This window comes from Camelus ferus, chromosome 14, assembly GCF_009834535.1.
Source record: "Camelus ferus isolate YT-003-E chromosome 14, BCGSAC_Cfer_1.0, whole genome shotgun sequence".
Classification (NCBI taxonomy): domain Eukaryota; kingdom Metazoa; phylum Chordata; class Mammalia; order Artiodactyla; family Camelidae; genus Camelus; species Camelus ferus.
In genome coordinates this window covers 48,382,511-48,407,373 of record NC_045709.1, presented here as the reverse complement: position 1 = coordinate 48,407,373, position 24,863 = coordinate 48,382,511, and the positions used below count along the sequence as shown (strand labels likewise).

At 32.6% G+C, this 24,863-nt stretch overlaps 1 protein-coding gene across 19 annotated transcripts in view; it reads right to left on the bottom strand.

Moving 5' to 3' along the window:
• Window positions 1-2,466: 2,466 nt before the first annotated feature.
• The window catches only part of RBM26 (RNA binding motif protein 26), a 75,204-nt gene continuing 52,807 nt past the window's right edge, over window positions 2,467-24,863 (bottom strand). For 10 of the 19 annotated variants that reach the window (XM_032496818.1, XM_032496824.1, XM_032496830.1 and 7 more), the window contains 6 exons: window positions 24,084-24,188; window positions 20,828-21,028; window positions 18,076-18,162; window positions 10,571-10,684; window positions 7,064-8,928; window positions 2,927-3,358 (listed from right to left, as the gene is read on the bottom strand). In XM_032496818.1, coding sequence (XP_032352709.1) covers window positions 8,839-8,928; window positions 10,571-10,684; window positions 18,076-18,162; window positions 20,828-21,028; window positions 24,084-24,188 — 597 coding nt within the window. In that variant the 3' untranslated portion in view covers window positions 2,927-3,358; window positions 7,064-8,838. Of the gene's footprint in view, window positions 3,359-7,063; window positions 8,929-10,570; window positions 10,685-16,787; window positions 17,798-18,075; window positions 18,163-20,827; window positions 21,029-24,083; window positions 24,189-24,863 lie in introns of those variants that run through there. The other 9 variants (XM_032496819.1, XM_032496822.1, XM_032496821.1 and 6 more) reach the window with 9 other exon arrangements.

The following is a 24,863-nucleotide window of genomic DNA, read 5'->3' as shown; positions in this document are numbered from 1 at the left end:
GGAGCCATTTCTTCATATAAACATTTTCAGAATTTTCAATTGTGTAATGCTCGAGGGCTGCAAATTTTCCTTTCTATTCTATATTAATATAATTGATGCAAAATGCAGGACAATTTTAAAAAGTTAACAACTGCTTTTAGTAAGACTACTTTATTTAAAAAATTTTTTAAATATAAAAATAATAAACATTATGGATATTTAACAAACAAAACATAATTCAACTATAAATAATAAAAATGTTGACAACCCCACATAAACACGTAATACTATAAACATTCTAAGCATACAAGAGTAGTTTTCTGGTTCAAGTTTTACCATTTTCAGTTCAAGTTTTATTATCACTTTAAAAAATAAACAAAAAAAGCTGCTACAGCTTAACCAATTACTTTTGCTCCACTCAAAGAGCAGGGAATTTTTCCCCCATGCCAACACACATTCGTGAAATGGGATACTTATGGGCACAGGTATTAAAAACTGGAACAATCCAGTCTCCAGACAAAGAAAGGACTCCTTTGGTGTTTTTAGGTTCAACAATCCACAGAAATTGAGTGAAACCAAATCACTTATTAAAGGAAATCTTGTGCCAGACATGTTCTGAAGTAATATTATACCCAAAACAGGTTCAGGACTCTGAGAATCAAAAGTAAACATCTATGAATGCTTTGCTGATACTTAAAAACTGTATCTTAAGAACATTCACTAAGGTGCTGGAATGAACTCCTGCAGATGTAGAAAACAATCTGCACATCAACACAAAACTAGTACAATGTAAATAATACATCTCTTTACAACTCATCAAATGCTCTATAAATATTTAAGAATTACCCTGCCTCCTGTTGAGTAAAAGACAGATGCGAATTTAAAGCAAAGCAGGATTACACCATATTTTAGGAATAGGGAAGTTTTCCATTTGAAATGTGGGGAAACTGAGCCATGCTGAATGTATCATTTTTTCATTCTAGCCAGATTAACACCATTCCTCTTCTCAAAAGACCTAATGACAATCTGAAGAAACCATTTTCTTTTTTGGGAGTCTGGGCACAAATTAGTATACTGTCATTCTGCATCGTATCTTTAAATTATGGGGTGTTTCTAACGGGCTGGGCTCTTTACCTGCCTCACTTTTATAATTATGCTGCTAGATTAGAATAAATCACAAGCAATCACAGATTGAAGCCTAGCAAAGTTAGGTAACAGGTTCCAAAATGATATTGAAAGGTTGTGTAGCACCAATGACTTTTTCCGAAGACACTTGAGGGGCTGCATCACTTTAAAGTATTATTAATCTTGTAAACAAGACCAAAAATATTCAATTGATCTGTATTTTGAGCACAAATATTTATAAACTCTATTAAAAAACCAAATATAGCATGACCAGGGCAGCTAATAGTGTAAAATCTAAATATATTGAAAAATATAAAGATATAAAAAAAGACTTCCATAATGCAATCATGCAGAGGTAAGCTGCTCCATTCAATTACACAAGTGATTCTGTACACTAATCTACACATAGTTCTATGAGAATCCTCTTTAGGAAAACGAAATAATGAAAATTCTTAATCAACATGAGAATTTAAATAGGTAACTGTCCTACTAGATCTCTCAGCAATTTTCAAAAAGTGCAATGATCTTAATGAGAATCAAATCATCTCAATCAACTTCTGATTCCCAATGGCACCTTCAATTTTGTTTTGCTCTATTTTGTTTTGAATTTAAAAGTGTGTGTGGGGTGGAAGATGACAGAGTAAACTTAAAAGTAGTGGTATGTGATCCACATCTATTAACCAACCAAAACTGTCAACAGCTAGTATGGTCTCTTCAGACAATGTTCTTTGGGTTTTTAACCTAGCAGGTTAGAACTATTCTATTACATGAGCAGAGATTCTTTCCTTGGAAAAATAAACAACCCCCCCCCCCAAAATCCCCTGAACTAATCTGGGAAAATATTTATGATCTTCCTTCAACTATACATTAATCCGTAAATGTGAACTAAAACAAAAGTCTAATTTTAGAATGCCTTGTAGGTCATATTTATGTTAAGATCTTCCAAAATTTGTACTTTTCCTTTAAACCAAGCCTACATTAACCATATTGTCTCCAACTAATGTGGATCAAAATAGTTTACATTATGTTTGATGTGTTCATTCTTTTCTTCATGAAGACAAATGCAATGCATACTTAAGAAAAAGTGCTTCCAGAATAGTCAACTTTGCACAAAAAGGTGACAATATGAGCATGGCTGAATGGAACTAAAAAAAAAAAGCAACAAGGGTGAATAGAATCAGGTATAATTTGGACTTTTTAAAATAAAGAGTTGCTATCAAGTGTAACTTCTGATTTCACAAATGTTCATTAACATTAACATAACCTACAAAGGAATACCAAGAAATTAATTTTCTGAAAACTTTATGGTGCCCATTATAAAGAGGGCATTTTGGATGAATAATACTTAAGAGTAAGATTTAATCACATTCTTCATAAATAATTCCAAGCCATATTGCTTATAAGTATGGGCATAAACCTTTTAAGACAGGAAAAGTATGGTCTTTAACAAGTTAGACACACAACACTATTTCCCTTGCTTTTAAGATTGTCTTTGATGTCCTGGTTGCAAGTGAGGAAAATAAGGAAAAACTGAGTAAATTAGACATTTAATAGATATTTCTCAATATTTATAATCCACAGATCATCCTGTACAACTTGAAAAGAAAGAAAATTATTCTCCTTGTTGGTTCTGAAGTGTTCAGAATTTGAAAAAAAAATTATTTGGGTAAGTGGCCTTGGCAATGACTTCAGAAAATATATTTAGAAGAAACAAGTTATCACCATGTGAAAGAAGTATTTTACCATTTGTTCAAAATTATTTTAAGTGACTATCCTAACCCCAGAAATGTATCCTAAAACCCAGAAAAATTAAAGCCAAACCCAGGTTTAACTTTTTAATCATTTTTCATCATTTTAAATTGTTCATGCTAATGAACACAGTATCATGGCTTTATATATTTCCTAGACACAATGTCAACTTGGCTGAGACTGAAAACTTATCTCATGTTAGGAAACCAAGAAGTTTGGGGGGTTTTTTTCCTTCTTAAGGTGTTTAAAAATAAACGGCTATAAAGGGGAGAAAATATTCAAGAATAAGGTCAGACAAAGCACACACTCAGATTTACTTCTGGACTCAGATGTACCCTAGAAGAACTGTAAAGATAAAATGCTAATTATAGTACATGTAAACATCTACTCAAACTGATAAAGGGCAAACATAAAATGATATTATTTTAACAGTCGTCTCCGGACAGGAACAGGTCTTGCTGCTGTAGTCACAAAGCTAAATTCAGGCAATGATGATCTCTCTCTGCTGGAAAAAGAGAAGACTATTAAAAAAAACTGAAAGTAGTAAATAAATCTAAAACTTGAATTGTACATACAACGATTCTACTTTTTTAAACATTATATTATAATCTGAGATGGGAATTAAATTAAAAGTTGCAGACAAATTTCACAAAAGATTACCTTTGGGTTAAAACGATTTAACAAAACCCCTCTGCATCATGCTTTACTGAAACATTAAGCTACAAAGATCACAGCTCCACAACACGGCTATGATCTAAATGTTAGGTTAGGAAATGTCATAACTGATCACATAGTAAATTTTTATAGAGGTGTGGGTTGGCAAAGTAGTAATTTTAAGAAATCATGAACAAATTCCAAGGTACTATATATATAAAAATAAAACCAAGAACAATTGTCTTAAGTTTCCCAAGGATTTCAAAATAATTGTGAAGTATATATAATCTCCTTAAATTCCATATGAAAACCATTTCATTTTTTAATCACACTAAATGACATAAAATACTAAGCACAATGATTAACCACAAAGATAAATAAAAAGGAACACATCAAAATGAGACGGTATTTGGTATACAAAGGAAGACTAACTTGCATGATTGGAAGATAAGAGAATAGATGAAATAAAGTAAGAGGGAGGGAGGGATTAGAAGAAGCAAGTATAGTAAATTGGTACAAAAATACAAAATAAAAAAAAGTGCTTTCAATTACACTAAGTAATGACTACATAATATAGATAAATTACAAGAAAGTTATTTACCAAATTAGGAATTTTTCTACTAAACTAGTATGATGTTTTCATTAAAAATTTCTGAGCATGGCAGTCATGTTCACCAAGGTTTCTTCTTTCTTAGGACTTTTAGGTAGCTATTTTGGAAGATTATCTGTTGTCATTTCATAGGTATACAATGAACAGAGAGAAAAAAACCCCAAAACTACTCTCCTCTAAAAGCCTGTATACATACCTTAGAGCAACTAGCCAGTTCAAGAAGTTAACAAGAACAAAGCAGTTCCTGACATCTGGGAAAAGGAAGTTTTCTTTCTGCCTTACAAATACTGTGTACTTTTAAGTACAAGGTTTCAGAAGAATGAGAAAAGCCCTGAGACCAAAAAGTGAAATAACCTATCTAGCTAGAACTTTACACAGGGCATTTTTGTTTTAAAAGGCTAGAAGATTTTCTTAAAGGGGGAGGGGAAAAAAGCTTATAAATATTTATATAAATTCTAAGTCTAGAAGGACTAAAACTAATTTTCTATAATTAGTTCACATTATAGGTAACGGGAAAAAAGAAAGAAAATATAGATCGATAAAGTTTGTATAATACTCTAAAGTATCCAATGATATTTTTAACATACCAAACAAGCAACTGTTTGCTTTCTTTTTGTAACCCTTACAGCCAATGATTAGTGTTCCAAATAAGACTGGAAATAGTCCCAATAAAAGTCCTAATAACAAGAAATTTCCTTCAATTAAGCTCAGCCATACTTTCTGCAGGTAATCAGCTAAAACAGTGAAGTCTTATCCTCATAGTAAACTACTGTTTGATACATTCAATCATATAACAAAATAAAACAAGAGCTATGAAAAATTCTCCCATTCATGCAAAGTGATTTCATTAAATGCTTGGGTACTGGTTAAATACTAAAATTAATTTTTTAAATGTTACAATTATCCAATAACATTTAAAACAACACTGCTTAAGTAGAGACATAAAATATTGAGTGAAATATGTAAAATGACAACCATCCCTTGAGGTAATCCTAATCAATCTTTTAACCAATAATAATGATTGCCTTTCAATTTTTCCTGTAAAAAGTAGCTACCTACATCTTAATTCCTTTTTTTTTTTTAATCCCACTGCAGCCCAGATCTGCACTAAAGTAAAGAACTTGCTAGGAGAACTGCAGAATTTGAAAAATGTGTTTCAAGTTTTAGGTAGCATATTGTAATAAGAGTTTTACACTTTGAATTTAGAAGTGAAAGAAAAGTTATGAGTACTAAGGGAAAGTGCTAGTGAGTACAGAAGTTAATTTATACTTTATAGGTTAATTGGAATTTGTGTAGCAAAGGCAAACATTCAGGAACTCTATATACAAAATTGTACCAAGACACATTATACAAATTATCATAACCAAATTTAAGTTGTTTCCACCAATAAGATGATAGAAACAACAGCAACAACAGGTAGGGAAAACTGGCATAGATACATTAAATTATTTTAGATCAAACACTAACACCAGGGAAAATCAAGATGGGAAAGGGACCTTAGAGATTATCTAGTCCAACCCCTTTCATTTTACAGACAAGGAAACAACCCTGGATAAGTTAAGAGACTTGTCTAAGGCCAGAGAGTTAGTTACAGAGCTGGGGACCGAAAGCTAAATCTCTTAACCTTTGTCCAGTACTCTACACTAGCTCATCTTTGGATATAAAACATTAGTGGGATGGACTAGATTAGTGGCTCTTGATATTTCTATTCTTACACACTGATAGAAACCAAAAGGCTATTTTACTTCTGAAATGGACTACAACATTTAATACTCCAAAATTTTAGTAGCTTACTTTATATGGAAATTCCACTAGAACTACACGTGCATTCCTCCATCAGTATTTGTAACCCCACTGGTGCAATACTTAACTGTTATCAACTGTTTAGTAAGACGGTCCCAGTGACTGAGAAGACCTTCAAGAGAGATTTTTTTGGAAAATTGATAAGAATTAACAAGGGAGGTAATTGTCACTCCATTATTGGAGATTTAAATTGCAATCATTCATTAATTCATTCAACAAACATCTGAATGCCCACTATGAGCCAGGCTTTGTGATAATCACTAGAGATAAAAAGATGAATAAGACATGGTCCCCTTCCTAGAGGAGCTTGTAATCTAGTGGGGAAGACAGACATATAAACCAGATAAATTATATTACAACATAAGTACTGTAACAGAGATGAACAAAGTGCTGTATTAAAAGGGAGGGTAAAGGTATGAACTGACTAATAACCAAGAAGTCTACTAATTTTGTGTAACAACTACCACATTTACTGCAAACACAATCTCATGCCCAATCAGTAATTAGGAAGAAGGTAGCAATGTAGGATTTTTTTTTTTTTTAAGTTGGCACTGAAATCAAAATGCCTGCATTCAAGTCTAGTTCTTCCACTTACTAGCTGTCATTTTGGGCAAGTCATTCCATCTTTATTAGCCTAAGTTTCCTTATCTGTAAAATGGAATTAACAAGTATTTCAAAGGGATACCTTAAGTTTTAAATGAGAACACATGAAAGTACATGTAGAGTACTAGTATTTATAAACATACTCATTAATTCAAAAAATCTAATAGCAATTTAATACTAAGTAATATTTATGGTTAAAATCATATTAATGATAATAAAAACATAATTATGATCTAATAAATGTTGCTAATATTTAATCCCTATACTTTAGGACCTGATCAAAACATACTTGTCTTCTGATTCATTCAAAGCAACATGGTGTAAAACATTTTAATTTTAGGTTACTACAGAATTTAAGACTAGGGAAAGTGATTAGTTATTTACGAATTTAAACAAATAGTATGTGATTTCAGTAACATTATAAAGAAATTTTACAATAATTGTAAAATATCATGCTAAAATTTACTAAACAAATTATAAAGCCAAGAATCAGCATGGAGATTTAACTGGCCTTTGAAAGATTTTCTTTCTTTATAATACCTGTTTGGTGTAAAGAGAAGAAACGTGAGCCTCTGCCAATTTGGCATCTTTCACGACTACTAAAAAGAAAAGAAAACAAACTTACCTAATGAATCAGAATAGCACACAGTCAACATACAAGAGATTACAAGATTACATAAAAATATTTCATAGATCTAAGTAAAGAAATTTTGAGTAAAGCCACTATTTTGACTTTGAAAGCTGATTCTATATTTTTAAAATAGAACTATGTACCAACTTCAAATCAAAACATTCCTATGAAACAGTATTACTATCAAAACATATATACAACTTTAACCCTACGTGTGGGAAGAAAAGAAAAAGAAGAACAGCATCCGCTAGTTGCTCCACTGGCAGAAGACTGTGACGGTGGAATTACAGTTTGTGATTGTGAGGACCCCAGTATGGGAAGAAAGTGATTTTTTCATATGACTTTTAATATAATTACTATAATCTCAGGAGGGGTAGAAACACTGGCAACCAAAAGGATGAATCTTAAAAGATAAATATGTAATCTTCCACCCTCCATTCTACAAAGAATGCATTTATTTCCTGGAAACTGCTGTATCAACTTTCAATGATCGTGTTCATTTGCCAGAGAAATCCACTTAAAAATCACAATATTGTTGCAAATGTCAAAGATTTTTACACAAGTATAGGAAATGCACACTTAAAATATCAGACTGGAACACTTACCAAACAGTGTTTTCCTAAAGTAGTATCTATAGTACATTTCTTTATTCATACATCTTCAATTGGTCAAGTTTTCTTTCATACATCCAAAATGTAATGTGATGTTTTCTTATTCACCAAATGTTAGCTCTACTTGAAGTCTGGTTCCAAACTAATCAGCCTGCTTTTAAATTTTAAGACATCTGTTGAAAGCTTATAGGATCAAATCAAATTGAAGTGGTATAAATTTTAAACAATGGATTGTACATTATTGTAAAGGTACCAGTAATCATTATCATTAAGAATAAATTAGTGATTATAGCTCCTTTTGTGATAATTGGGGGAAGGGCAGATCACCATCTGGAATGGTCTATTTATTTTAACTTTTTTTTTCTCTCTTTTTTTTTTTTTTTTAAATCAAGGAACATTGTCTTGTTTGTTTGTTTTTTTTTTTTTGTCATTGCTTTTTCTTTTCTTTTCTTTTCAAGAGACCATTCCACTTTATTTTTAACATCTGAATGCATAAGGACTCAAATGCAAAGCAGTCATACACCGTTATCATTAAAACCCATATGGTAAAATACATACACAAGTCCAACAAAAGGCTAATACATAGTAAAGCCTAAGCATACTACTATGTAATATTATGAATACATAACTTGGAGACTTTAGTTAGAGTACTATGTTATCTATTCATTTTTGAAAACATTCATTAAGATTTTAAATGCAAATTCATTCCTTATTTGGAGTAAAACAAAATCCTTTAAGTTATAACAAGTATTGGTCATTAAGTCTTCAGACCTATTCATTAAATTACAAAGAACCCAAAGAATTCTGTAATGTTCAGTAGAAGTATGTAATAAAAACATTGCATATGTTTCTAGTGTGATGTCTTTAGCAATTGTTTACTGAAATAAAATGCAAACATCAATCTTTCAAAATACAGGATCAGAAGGTAGTTTTCTTCTCTTTTGTCTATTTGTGAAATCCATCTTCATCACATTTTACCAAAAATTGTTTTTACAAATATGTAAAAGTACATTAGATAATACTAATGAAACACAGGTAGAGTTCTAGCATATGCAGATCAATGATCAGTCAAATCATCTTCTCCAAGAACGAGATTCATTGTCCTCTTCTTCTTCATCATCATCTTGAAGTAATGAGTCATCCACCAAAGACTCTTCCTGAAACTTTAGGTTAAAATGCATTTAGGAATTTACCCAAAAAAAAAAGAAAAAAGAAAAGAAAAAAGGTGACACTTTTAAATACTGATTACTCTCAACAGAGTTGAATACAAAAGGTATTTCTATAGCTAGAACATTTAAGAAACAGAGAAAAGCAACCTCATCCACTCAATGGCTTCTCAGTACTATCTATTCTATTGCTTGCATCAAATAGGCCTAAAGAAATACCAAAGTTAGCCTCTGTACATGCCGTTTCTTCTGCTTCTGTTTATCCAAGTATGCCATCTTCTATACCTACGAAACACTACTCAATACCTTTTTTTTTTTTAAAGAATACATCATGAAGTCTTCTCTAACTTACTCTGTCTACCATGGACACTAAATCAACCAATAACTTGAATAAAAGCCTATCAATATTTGTATTTCTTTTCTACTGTATGGAACAAACATTTTCTTTTGCAGCAGTATATTCTTTTCCCCATTCCCTTCATGAAAGCTTCTCAGACTACTTTTCAAACTTTTCAAAATACCTAATACCAGGAGCTCTCCTGCTTTTCTCCCCATTGAATTCAAACTCATGGAAGGACAAAGGTATAATCTAAAATATAAAATGACAAATCATGTATATGAGTTTCAAAATACACATTTTTATTCTTGCATTTGACTATGGATATGTATAACAGCCTTGAATGCTCTTCAAACAAAATGAAGTGCCATTATGAAAACCTAACCAAGGTAAAACATGGAATCATTTAGCTTCTCCACCTTACCTTAATTTCTTAGCTTACTCAACTTTTCCCTACAGCTTATTTCATGACTAAACAAAACAGTTATTTTTAGGTTTTTGGTTTCAAAGGGCTCTCCCACTTCACTGTTCTTTATGCTCCCACCTCTCAAGCCATCAGACTAACTGCTGTTACCCAAGAAAAATGTACTCTTCCACACCTATACCTCTGTCTAAAATGCCTCTCTCAACAATATTCCCAGACCCAGCTCTTGGGTTATAAAAAGCTTTTTTATCACTCAGGGTTCAGTTTCACTGTCACCACCTCCTTCAAGATTCTTCTGGAAAGAAACAATCACTCCTTCCTCTGGGTTCCCACAGCATATTGTTCAAATCTTTATTCAGCATTATCAGTCTGCCTTTTATTAATAATTAGTTTCTTATGTGTCTGTCACCACCCCTCTTTTCCAGATTATAAGCTCCTTCATGAGAGGGACCGTGTCTTATTCATTTTTGTGCCTATCACAATATCTATCATGTAGCAGGCATTCATTCTAATGAACTAAAATGATATGAATTAAAATGAAACCTGAAATGTTAATAAGGCAATTGAGTAGGATATATACTCTAAAACTCAAAATATTACAAGATTTCCTGTGGATAAAAATCTAATGAATAATTATTGTCTTCTTAGAGTAAATGAAACTGATTATATATATATATGATTTTCATATATTCTCTTTGGATTAGCAATCCACAGTTCTCATTAATACAGAAAATTTAAAGTTGTCTGCATTTATATGATATCCCCTGCCTGGAAAATGGCTCAGGAATAAAAGCTTTATGTTAAAATCACAGTCATAAAAATCACATTTTATATAAAAACATTAACATTTAAGGGTAAAAAACAAGTGGAAAACATACTTCCTCTTCATCAGGTTCAACTTCTTCTGTTTCAACAGCTGAAATATTAGCTATTGGTTTATTCCAGGCCAGTTTTAGATCCTGCCCTTTGAAACGAGCTCCATGAACTGCAGCCTAAAACAATTAAGAACATTGGAATATAAACCATTAATAATTTCTGAAGGAAAAAAGGAAATGTTACAGCACCTAATATTTAAATTAAACTAGCTAAGCACAAGTGAAGACAGTTGTCTATTTTTGCTTTGTGGTTATTTACTTCTCTATTTACTATTTATTACTGCAATTTACAACTTACTTTTTATGGTTATTTACTTCTAAAATCAGGCTAGTGACTGTAAATTCCTTTAAAAAGAAAACAAGAATAATTTCTCAAATTGAGTACAGCTATTTCACTACTGGCCAATATCTCATTAGAAGAACTATGTCTACATTTCTATTATAGTACAATGAGAATTGCTATTCAAAGCAATAATCTCGAAGAACTTCCAAGATCCTGGCTGTAGATTCTGAATCAAAGTCTAAATTCGAAAAAAAAAAAAAAAAGTCTAAATTAGAATCAATAGGCTAAATGTATCTTATTGCATTTTAATTCTTATTAATTTACAAATGGCTCATGAAGTAACTATAAACTAGAAATCTTTAACAAATACAAGAATAATTTTGCATGTGTGAAGTACTTATTTTTAAATTACATCAAATAATCACAAATATCATAAAATGTTTGCTGCATCACTTTTTACAAAATACGACTATCTCAATGAAGAAAAAAAAACTCTGAACTTAGCTTTCAGAACTGCGTATAATAAAACTGAGTCTAAGTACTTGCTACATTTAGTGGCTGCTTTGGAAACAGTTCTTTCAAATTCAAGCAATGTGAACTAACATAAATCAATGTTAGCAACATACCGAAATAACTCATATTCACAAAAGATTTATTGCACAATCTCAAAATACAGCATAATGTGAAATGTAGAAACAATTACATGTTCAATGACATTTGACCATGAGTTGTGTGATATTAAAGTCCCCAGGTATAAATTTTAAATCTGCACATAGAAATTTATAATAAATTTAAAAGATTTCGTGCCTATTAAAATGCAGCTCAAGAGTTTTAAGTCCATGGCCCCCTCATGTCATATAACTAAAAAAAATTTTAAGTACTTATACATAAGTTCAGAAACAAACTGTAATTTTTTCAAGCTATAACTATTACATAAAAATATATTCCTGTAAGGAATTCCAATTGTCTCATGCAAAATGTCTACACTTTAAACTCATGTTTTATCCAACCAAAAAAGCAAAAAGTGTTAGAGATTTTCCATAGTAAGTTCTTCAAAAATTTCTTATGACTTAATTTTGTAAATCTCTATATTCAGCACACACTTCTTCAAATTTATAAGGTGAGCCTACAACTCTCTGAAGTTTTAACTTAAAAATTATTTACTGGATGCCATCATCCAGGCTTTGCTGTTCCATTTATAAAGCATAGGCAGAGTAGATTTAGCATAAATCTAAGGGCCCTGGGATTTTCGGCATGGTAAATGACGAATGGCTTCAATTTCAAGTCAACAGTTGCACTGACCTAATAGGAGAGTCAACCTGACCTTTGAAGCCAGACACCGACTTTTCCACTCTACCTATGAAAAAGCTGGATGGCATCTTCTTCCAATATAAGGCTGTTTCACCTACACTGAAAATCTGTTTAGGGTAGACATCTTCATTAATTATCTGAGCTAGATCTTCTGAATAACTCGTTGCAGCTTCTACATCGGCACTTGCTGTTTCAATTTGCATTTTCGTATTATGGAGATGGCGTTTTTCCTTAAACCTCATGAACCAACCTTGGCTAGCTTCAAATTTTTCTTCTGCAGTTCCTTTACCTCTCTCAGCCTTCACAGAATTAGTTAGAGCCTTGCTCTGGATTAGGCCGTGGTTTAAGGGGATGTTGTGACTGGCTTGATCTTTTATCCAGATCACTAACCTTCCCCATAACAGCAACAAGGCTGTTTCACTTTCTCATCGTTCATGTGCTCACTGGAGTAGCACTTTCAGTTCCCTTCAAGAACTTCTCCTTTGCACTCACAACCTGGCTGACTATTGGGAGAAAGAGGCCTAGCTTTCATCCTATCTCAGCTTTTGATGTGCATTTCCCACTAAGTATAATCATTTCCAGCTTTTGATTTATTAAAGTGAGAGATGTACAATTCTTCCCTTCATTTGAAAACTTAGAGGCCACTGGAGGGTTATCAACTGGCCTAATTTCAATATTGTTGTATCTCAGGGAACAGGGAGGCCTGAGGAGAGGGAGAAAGATGGGGAATAACTGGTCAATGGAGCAGTCAGAACACATACATTTATCAATTAAGTTTACCGTTGTATTTGGGCATGGTTCATGGTTCCCCCAAATCACCACAGATCATCATAATAAATGTAATAATAATGAAAAAGTTTGGAATATTGTGAATATCACCAAAATGTGACAGAGCCATATAGTGAGCAAATGCTGCTGGAAAAAGGGCACTGACAGATTTGCTAGAAGCAGGGCTGCCACAAGCCTTCAATTTGTTAAAAAAAACAAAAACAAAAAACAAAAAACCCCTGCAAATTGAAATAAAGCAAAGCACAATAAAACAAGGTATGCCTGGATACATGTGTGTATAAAACCAGAGCCCAGAATTAAATGGGAAATACCAGTAGGTGCTTTCAATTTTCTTTATACATGTGAATATAACCATGTATGTATATATTTATATGTATGAATGTAATTTTTTTCACTCTAAGCTCTGACCACTGAAAAATATTAGTTACAGTAACATACTTAGTAGTAATGAGCACCCCTAGGACTCAGATTGTGGTCTCTAAATACCTTTCCCAGTAAAAAGAATCAGAGCTCCTTAGAGAAATGGCCAGTTCCTGGTCTGGAAGAGAAAATGTATAAGATGAACTCAGAACACCTTTTTATATCAGAAAGCAAAGAAAGTATCATAACCCACTAGAGTCCTGTCAAAAGAACTCAGGAACAAACCTGTATCTGGCCACTAGCCAAAGATGGAACAATACATCAGTAACTGAGAACAACGGATCAATACCCATGAAATGTTTAAATTCATGAATTCATAATTGTGTATACCAATCACTTAAAATATGAAACTTACTCTGGATCCTTAAATAAACTAAGAAATATATTTTTAAAAAAAACTGGGGAAGTGTAAACTCTGGGTATTTGATAACACTGAGGAAATATTTAGGTGTGGTAATTATATTTTTTTTTAAAGACTCTAATATTGAGAAAGACATACTGAAATGCTTACAGATAAAATGACACGATGACTGGGAATGGCTCCAAAATAAAGAGGTAGAGGGTTGCAGTGGGTGGGATATGACAAAATAAGACTGATCATAAGTAGATAATTGCTGAAGCTTGATGATGAGCATGTGGAGGTTCATTTTACAATTCTAATTTCTGTGTTATGAAGTGTAAACAAAAAGTCTGTTTAAAAGCTGAAGCATTTTATTCATAGGCTCACTCTAGAACTTTTCCTAATTTTTTTTGCACAGTCATTCAAAGTTTGAGGCAAATTAGGAAGGAAAAAAAGCATGAATACACACAACAGAAGGAAAAAAAGTTGAAGATCAGACAAATGAAGAAAGTGGGGAAAAGTATAAAAAGCAGTTATGAGGCAGATTCCAAATCTTACAAGGAAAATAATTCTGGAAACAATTAACATTTGGAAAAAGTTGAATTAAACAAAATTAAACAGGAATGTTTGTCTTTTGCCTTTTCAAGTCATTTAGATGATAAATCTAAATTGAATATACAAAATGTAGCTCTTCACAAACTTATCTGACAAGAGAATCCTTTGTTAGGGGAGCTCTTACAGAACCAGTGTCCTATAAAAACACTGTGGGGAAAACTGAACAAGGTCAGAAGAGCTAAAGCTGCAATCCTAGTGTACCTTACAGTTTTAGTAACCATAATGATAAATCTAATCTATAAAAGTAGGTTAAAACCAAGTTTACTAATGTTTGTAATAACCACAGTATATGATGTTTAGCAGGAGTTACATTAAACAGCCACCAAAAAAAAAATGTAAAATCTAAATTTTAGAACTTTTATAGGGAAAGATTTCTATTCCTTTAGCTCTTGAGTTCAAGCTGCCTAGCCACTTTCTCACAAGCTTCAGATTTAGATTTACTAATTCTCATAGCACAGTGCCCATCACATAGCAGTTCTTTGTAACTATTGTCAGTCAGTAAGAACACACACATAAAGTGTCTGTTTTACACATGATTTGATTTGTTTGATTGAATCCACTTACACATTTTGTGCTTGCTATAAATTTAGTATTGACTCAGTCAGCCCCATCACCTTCAACTGCTGATGCTGCACTATTCCTTATGAATCCAATTTTGCACTTCTAACTTCAGGTCAAAAATCAGAGTCTTGAAATCATTTACTCCATCTTGTTTCTTTTTGGTTTCACTGATTTACCAGTCAATCCTCATTCTTACACTTACACTTACACACACACACACACACACACACACAACACAAACAATAATATTAATATTAGCTAATGTTAACAGGGTTTATTATGTTCCAGGCACTGTTCTAAGTATACCTTACAAGTTTTTAATCAATGAATCCTCATAACTACTAGGAGCTGAGGCATGAGTGTCAAAAATGCACAAATAGAACAAGATTCCTTTCAATACAAAAAGTTATACACCTCTTTGACTTTGGGTCTGTAGTTTTATCTTTGGAACTGATTCTTATAAAATAAGAACTTTATTCCTATTCTAAAACTGGATCCTGGTTTCTTATAAAAGTAAAGGAATAATTCAGGGTAGGAAAAATAACATTCTAACCAGTCATGGGAAGAGGTTATTTTTTCCTGTCCTGTTTGGGTACTTATTCAACTTTAGGACATTGGGGTGGTGACAGACAAACCGGAAAGTAGAAAATAAAGCAGTAGGATCCATCTTTTAACTAACCAGAGTCAAACCTTAATCATCTTAATCTAAAGCGAAAATGGTTCTGTTATATCATTACTCCTTAAAATATTTCAACCTCTTTCCTGGGGAAAATTTCTCTCTTTTCAGTCATATTCAAATGTCTCAATTATCTTATTCCAATACTTTCACTTTGAAATATTATGCATCTACTGACTTTAGAAAATACTGATACACACATTCAACCATCTAATACAATGGTTCAGAAACTATGAACAATGACATATTTGAAAATAAACATTAGCAAAGGTTGATAATTTTCTTTTCTTGGGAAGGCCTATTCTTTTTCTTGGAGTTTATATCCTCCTACATTTTGGTATTACATTTTTCTTTGTTTTATATAATGATGATGATACAAGCAACCCTTTTTTTGTACTTTTTGAGCATTCTTCCTTGACAAAATTAACAACTGGCACCCCAATGTCAAACATACTAATTTTTAAATTCCTAAACCTTAATGTTCCTTGAAATCTGGAAGTGTGAAAACCACTGCTTTAGCCTATATTCTGCTTGTAAAGTATAAGCTTCAAGTTAATTTTCTGTTCTAAAACAGAGTGTTAACAAAATTTTAAGAAAATTTTTAGGCTTAAGGAAATGTTCATGTTTTAACAACTTCTATAACTGAATTCCAAGTGTTTATCATAGCAATGGTAGTTGTTCCTTTTAGTCTGTTAAGTAATCCAACTAAAATGGTATTTACCTTGAAAAGCTAACTCTCATCAGATTTAATTTAACCTAAGTTATTTTGCCACTTATTCAACCTTCATATAATTCATTGTTAAAGTATTTTTTATACATTAATCCTGGTCTCAAAAGAGATTGCTATTCCTTTGGAAAATATATGCACAGTATAAAAACATATATTAAAAAATTTACAATGAGGTAGAAAAAGCAAAACCCCAGAAGGAAGGCATATGTCAATAGGTCTTACTTACCAAAAGCAAAACATCCAAAAATTATGTAAGAGGCAAAGATTTTTTTTTTCTTTTTTTTTTCCCCTCTCACCCATTTATGTAGGCAGGGAGAAGTAGTTTATACATTTTTAAAGTATTTACTAAATTCACAACTTGGTAATATTGTAACCATTTGAACATAACAACTGCCAATGTTTTATAAAACGACTACTTCCTAGAAAATACACAACATAAAAAGATGGTACTCAAACTACCTATCCAACATTACACTGAAAACTGACACTGAAGCCATCGGTTAAGGGAAGTTTATTGTTAACTTGTACTCAACAACACCTCCGAGAGAAAATTTGATCAAAGATCTATTCTTTCAATAACATATATACATACAAAAATTTATAAGAAAGTTTTAAACTCTCATCAATTATAAATTACCTTTTATTTTCACAAAAGAACTTTGAATAAAAGATTACTACAAACTAGATTTAATAAAATAAAACTCTGGGATGAGGAAATCCTATTCTATAAAACTATCCACTACCCACCCGCCTGACCTAGAAACCGTGTTATTCCAGGGCCCAGCTCAACACTTCTCTGAGACTTATCAGACCCCGAGTCTTTCACAGGTTACAATGCTCCAAAAGCAACTCCTACCAGGTAAGCACAAGCAATGTATCGTGTGTTGGCAGGGAGTATTTGCTACAAAGAGGATAAATCAATTCTGAAGATTTTCGAAACTTATTTAGACCACACTCAACTTAAAATTTCTGAAAAACATTCAACTCTTCTATTCACATTAGGTTAACTGTTTAGAACACTTAATACATTTTCCCGAGGTCAGATGGTACCTCTATTTCTCTACAATCCCAAAGAAAGAACACAAAGGGCTAAAAAGGTTCCTATGAATCCCCTATACCTTACACACAGTTTCCCTTCTTTCAATCCTTTAAACCCAGAAGACAGACAAGACTGCAAATACTTCTGGTCGTTCTTTGGAAAGACAATTCAAGATACACATATTAAGACAACTATATGAAAAGAACTCTAAAAGCTAGCACAATATATCATGTCTTGGACAAAAAACTGTAGAGGCCCAGCTGAGGGTATGCTGAGCCAGGGACACTTCTTTAGGGTTCAGCCAACTGGGACTAGGAAGCAGCAGATGAGGGATGGTTAAGAAGAGCAGCCATCAGGATTGTATCTCAGCTTCTACCTTATCCTTCACCACTCATTCTGCCAAAGTAGACTTGTTCTGGGCCAGCTGAGAAAAGAGAAAAATGGAAAAGTGGAGTGGCCCTATCTCCTGTTAAAGAGAACAGAAGGAGAATTCCTGATGTCTCAAGACAATAAACTTGACATTCAACTTGGTGACTAACTATATATTCTAAATATTCATGTTATATATAAAACTGCCTCTAAGACATTCTTAGTGGCCATGAATTCCACTTCATATGTTTTATCTACTGTCAAAGTTTAGTTATTTAGTAAGTTTAAAAAGATTCATTCCTATTAAAACTTAAGAGGCAATATTTATAAGACATTTAAATCTGAATTTCAATAAATTAGACTTATAATACTTACTGCTTCAGCTTCTGCTCGCGTCTTGAATGTAATTACCGCGTGAAGTGAAGAGTCATCAATCTGACAATCTTCAATTTCACCATATTGCTTTAAATTAAAAAAAGTATTTCCTCCAAATAAATATTTTGCAACATCCAAAATCCTAATGGTTTTTAAAATATTAAAATACTAATAAATATAACCCAGAATACATAACAATTCAGGGTGATTAGCAGAAAAAAATTAGGAATAGTTCATTTTAATACTTGATATTGTAAGATAAAGGGTAGTCCTATCTTCCAATATTATTTATAATTCTACAGTTTCTAGAATTAGGGAATCTTATACTTGACTGAACTATTCTTTAAATAAAGAAAACAATGGTCAAAGACTGAGCTTCCTTATTCTCATTCTTTTTACATTCGTCATTCTAATCTCAGAATATGCTTAATTATTTCTAAAGCAGAATATTTAATCCTCAGTATATTCTATGAGTTTTTGGTATCACTTTCAATTTAAAGACAAAGGGCAAAAGATTCAGAGAATTTAAGTAATATTTCTAAAGTAACTAAGTTAATTACCAGGATGAGAGTCCCAAGTCTTTCAATTCAAATGTTTAACACTAACTGACCCTGCTTTTACTATTACTATTTACTCCTCTAGATCATACTCTTTTAGGACATTTAGAAGCTAAACATATTCAATTATGCTTGTTTTGGGTGTGCTGCATTTTATTTTTTCCACATGTAGGAGAATTTTTCTGCCAATAGCAAATTTTATCACGTAAAACTCTAGTCCTTTATATGTCATTGCTAATACCTTCCTTCTTTCTTATCCCCAAATATAATTATAACCATCATCTCATTAAATACACACACTCCAAAGAAAAATTCTGCAGGGCATAGTAAAGAAAATGGACTGTAGAATCAGTCAGATCCCAGCTCTGTGAGTATACCTGAACAAGTTACTTAATCTCTTCATGCTTCATTTTCCTCACCTCTGAAACAGGCATAATAGAGGTAAGTACTTCACAGAGTTGTCAAAATAACTCTAAAATGAGTTATATAAGGTATTCAGAATAATACCTGCCACAAAATAAGTGCTCTGTAAGTTTTAGCTGTAACATTTCTACTGTTGGCTCCAGTGGATAAATTAAAGAAAGCATTTTATTAATCACAATTTGTAACAGTCAACGATCCTTTAACAATATGGGTTTTTGATACCTGTCATATGTTCAAATCATAGGCTGAGATAGAGAAACTACCTTAAAGACTGATAATTTTTAAATGTGCATGACTATTACTAACTTGAAATGGAGTATCTCCAAATGCATGCAGGAATCTTCATTTATAGGCTCTGAATATTTCTAAAATCAAAACCACCTCAGTCTCACCTAAATACATTCATAGACTCACCTTGTTTGTTTGGATTATTTTGGCATTTTCTTTGCTAACTTCCTGATTAGCTATAAAACTATATGAAAATACACCTAAGTTATCTGGATCTTCTCCCTTCTGGGAAGCTGTGAAAGTGGGGTATATGGCAGGGAAGAACTGGGCTAGATTATCTCCAAGCTTCTTTCTAATTTTCTGATTCTTTTCTTTCTCTCTTTGAAGCCATCAAGCTCAAGACTTTCCAGACTCATGATCCTTAAATATTAATCATTTTAGTTATTTCTTAAACGTGTACCATTTTTTTCAATACCTCCCTACGCCCTGACAACGTATAGTTTCACCTTTGTAACTGCTGTTCACAGTCTGGAATATAATTGTCAAACATTTAAATCTGAATATTCAAAAGGCTGTATTATTTGTGTAGCTATCTGCAAGTTTATCTGCTCTTCAAGACCTAAGCTCCAGTTTTACTACCTCATGAAACTTTCCTCTACTGTTCTTTTACTATCATTTGCCTGTGTGAAAGATATTTCTCTAAGTTACTGAAGTATTTGTAGTTTTTAATAAATTTAACTTGATTATAAATTGTTTTGTAGTTTAACCAGTCTCTGCTAAATTGATGTATGTAACATCCTTGAAGGTAAAGTAGTGGTTATTTACTTCATATCTCCAGAGCAATTACTGTAATGCTGAGGGCAAGACTGATCCTTAGTAACTAACCTTTGCGACACCACTAAGAACCACAACATTGAAGTTGGAAAGGCCTTTAGGCAGACAGAATTTCCATTCTGCACATGAGCTCAACAGATCCCAGGAATTAAGTAAATTAAATAATGGATTAGCAAGAACTAGAGAGCCTCATTCTCCTTCCTCATACATTGGTCTATTACCATTAGACTGACTCCCTTTAACTATACCCTGGCACTGACTAAGGCAACTTTAAGCTCATATACCAAAATTTTGTCCTGTTTCATTTCTAGGTCAGCTACATCAAGAACACAATATTAACAAATAAAATTCCATCTTAACTTAAAAAATACATGGGTGGCCCATGCAATGTTAAATTTTTCCTAAAAGTATCAAGTAAAACTAGACTATAGGACTTCCCCTCTCTGAAACGATAGTTTATATCATTCATTTCACAATATCTGAAGGCCTACTAAGTGTAAGAATAGCAACATTTCTTCTAAATAATAAACAAAAAATCCCTAGATTGTTTTTTAAATAATTCATTAAAAGATTATTATAAGTTAATCAAATCCTTTGGTGAGATTCATAGATTGAAAATTATCCATTCCATTTTCATACTTTCCCCTTTAATACTCATTATCCTCAACAATGATTATTAGTATTTGTTTTGTTGGACAGTAAGAAAGTACCGCAAAATGAGGAAGCAGATCTTCTCTGTCACTCTCTGTAAATGCAGAAATCTCCAATGCCCTGGGACGGTGATCCACCACAGCATGACCAGGCACACCTCGACCTCGACCTCGACCCCTGCCTCGGCCATGAGCTGCACCTCGACCTCTTGAATGAATTCCTCTACCGCGACCAGATGAAAGAATCCCTCGTTTTGCAGCCTAGAAGAGATTAGACACGTAGGTTGAACATCACAATTATTAACACAAGCTAAGTGTTCTAGCTGGTCAGATGAGTCACACAATATGACATAGGTTATACAATTTGACATCATATTCAAATAATATCCTACAAAAGGATCTCATAATTTAAACTAGGGTTTTAGCTTTTGAAGTGAAAGCAAATTTAAGTAGCTAACGAATTGAGACAACAAAGCAACATTTAAGTAATGTTTTGAAATTATTAAATGTGCCTTTTCTACTAAGTCCTTCCTCTCCAAGACATCAGACTATATCACGAAAGACCAGCAATTCTTGATCTCCAAATAGTGCAGTGTTAAATGTCACAAAGTCAGTTTAATACACAGACACAAAATACCTATATATATGGGCATTTTTTCCAGTTATGACTTTCAAATACAGCATTTCTGTTTGTTTGCCTGTTGACTCTAGAAGCTAGAGTTATTTCAAATTCATCATTTTGATCACTTACAGTAACACCATTATATAACCAATGTAGCATAGTAACTTATAATCTACTATATCACTCTATATGAATAGCACACCATTCCCTCATTCCACCAGTATTTAATGAGCACTTCTTGTGTGCAAGTCTTTTCCCCTCGTAAACTCAAATCCTGGAGGGGTAGAGACATTAAGAAACCAAGTTATTTAATTATATTAATGAGAAGTGACTCAAAAAAATGAGGAAATGCTTTACTTAAAGATTTGAATAGAACATTAAAGACTTGCAACGGCTAGAATAGAACTAGAACTAGAATGAAAGTTCTATGAAGAATTTTTTCCGTTTTATTCTCTACTTTCCCCCCAGCACCTACAATAGTAGCTGGCAGATTGCAGAAATTTAGTATTTGTTCAATGAATCAAAGAAGGAACAAAGAACAAGCAAGGCAAGGGTGAGGTGTGGGGGTTACAGCATGAACAAAGGAACCAAGACTGAAAGGAACACAGTACTTCAAAAAGAAGGAATAAAATCCAATGCAGATGGACCACATGGGATGGAGATATGAGGCTGGAGAGATAGGCAGAGCCAGATCATGAATAACTTTAAGGACCATGTTAAGGATTTTGATTTTTATCCCAAGAGCCATAAAAATCAAGAGTGATGTAATCAAATCAGTGTTTAAAATGTTATTCTGGAAGAAGAAAAAGAGAACAAGGTGGAAACCAGTCACTTGGCTAGTACAGTAGCTCCAACAGCTGAAGATAGAAGCTTAGCCTATCGTGGTGGCAATGGAGATACAGAGAAGTAAAATTAAAATATTTAAGACATATTGAGGAGTAACATGTATAAAACTTGGCGATTAAATGGGTATGAACACTGAAGGAAAAGGAGGAATCAATGAAGACTCCCCAATTTCTACTTTGGATAATTGTGTAGATGAGCCTAGGGACAAAATAAATACAATTCTGAATGTGCTGAATCTGAGGATGTGAGACATCCAAGTTGAAATGCCAAGCAGGCACGGCCAAAATCTCTGCAAGTATAAATATTTCACTTTCTTCATCTCAAGAGAGTTAATTTTAACCTTAGCTAAAATAGTTATCTAAAATCCAAGTAATAAACTTCAAAGGTGAAGGATTAATGTTAATAATAGTGCAGCATATACAAAACTATGCTGAGGAACTTTAATGTCTCAAAATGCTCCTTAAAAAAGGAGGTTCATGGACAAGTAAGATAAATAATACTGAGTATTTAATATACATTTTTGGAGATTTACAAGTTACAAGCCTATAGGAAACCATATACAAAAAGCATGCTTAATATAACCTTTTCCAAATTTATTTGGCCTCTAAAGCTTTTTTCACTAATATCTAATAACACAATATGGAATTGGTGTAGTGAATGAACACACTCTGGGAAACTGCATTACTGTATATACTAATATTAACTGCAAACTAAAGTTTGGCAAGTTTGGCCATCATAAAAGAAAAATAAGATGTCATTCAGTGTTTAGCTGTATCATGATAAAGAATGAAAATAGACTAATAAAGATTAGTAATCCTTATATTATCAGTCTATAATATAATTAGTAATGCTATTATTTATTTACTAAAATTATGGGCCAAAATTTTTTTAAATGTTTCTTAAAGTTGCACTAACACAAGCATGAAATGGTGAAACACAATTTCTATATTAACATAGAAGAAATGTATCTTTTCCAAAACTCGTTATCTTGGGTAGAACCCACAAACAACCATATCAACTTCCCAGAGAATGCAAAACGTATGCAGGTTTAGGAAACCATCCTATGGCTTCCTGTAACAGTTAAACAAGATAGAGCCTCAGGACAAACACAGGGGCTGCTAAATGTCAAGTCTTTAATACCTGAATGCCAGTACTCAATACAGATTTGTAGTATGTTGGAAAAAGATAATCAAGTTGCTAACAAATTTGGGGAAAAGCATTATTTTTAAATTAAGCAAAAGTGATAAGCTAAGATACAAAAAATTAAAATCGCGCCATCAAACGATGACTATAGACAAGTACCAACTACATTAATGGCATAAATGTCTCTGTACTTCAAAATGTTATTCTGATTTTTAAACACCTTTTCACTAACTAAATATTAAAGATTCGTATAGATAGAGATAATTTCACTAGGAGTTTTTTAATATAAATAATCATATAACTAAATTATAAGAAACTAGTTTATTTTCACTTTTATAAACATCCACAGCACCACCTATAGGCAAAACTTAAGCATGTTCTTTAATATATTTCTACCACTAACAATCTGATCCTTAGAGTAACTCAATGTAACATGTCTATATATGCACAGAATATTTACGTAAGAATACCTGAAAAGTCTTTAATAGATTTTGGTCCCCAGAAGAAAAATCAAAAACAGAAAAGGAACAAAATTCACTGGAAGCAAAGGGACTTGGATATAAAGGCAGAACTTCCACCATCCCTCACTACATAGATTTTCTCTATTAGTTCTGAAAAATGTGTTAACCTCTTTCCCCCTTTTCCTATTTTCTATCAGTAAAACTGCTCCTTTTTAGCGTACTGTGTAGTTGTGATGAAATATACCTCCAGCTGTAATTCTGTATACTTTCTCCTAAGTTCAGTGACTTCTTCTCCAGCTTGCATCTTCTTATATAAATCTAGTTCTGTGTCAAGCAATTCTTTCTGCATCTAGAAAATAGTAATTAATATTTTTAGGTGACAATAATTAATATCCTGCATTTATGCAAAACTTTTTACAAAGAATTTTTTACACATTTTCATTTAATCCATACTTTTCTTCTCTATCTCCAGTACTACCATCCTAGTTCAAGCCATCAGTCATCTCTGGTCTACACTACTGCAAGAGCTTCCTAACTTGTTCCTACTTCCACTGACTTCCCTATAATTCATTTTCCATACAGAAGTCAGAGTGAGATTTCTATTGACTGATACGGAGTAATTTTCAGGAAATGACTGTGAAAAGAAAGACAAAACACCAAGGTGTTAATGAGCAATCCACAGTATACTATTATGTAGGGAAGAATACATACACACACACCAAGAGGGAGGGAAGAGTAGGGAACAGTGTCAAGAATCAGAGGGGAAAGGCTGTCTCTACATACTTTTTTATACAGTATAACTTTTGAATCATGTTAATGTTTTACTTACTCAAAAAATAAAGTTAAATCGACAAGAATGAGAGGGTGAGGAATCCAAAACTGAATACATACAGAAGCAGACCTAACTTTATCAAATTAAAAACATAACCACACAAAAGGAAAAAAGTAATCCTACACCCACAGTTTTAACTCTATACTCAGTGGAGTATATTGTGAGGTTGTAAAGAATGCAAACAAATTCTGA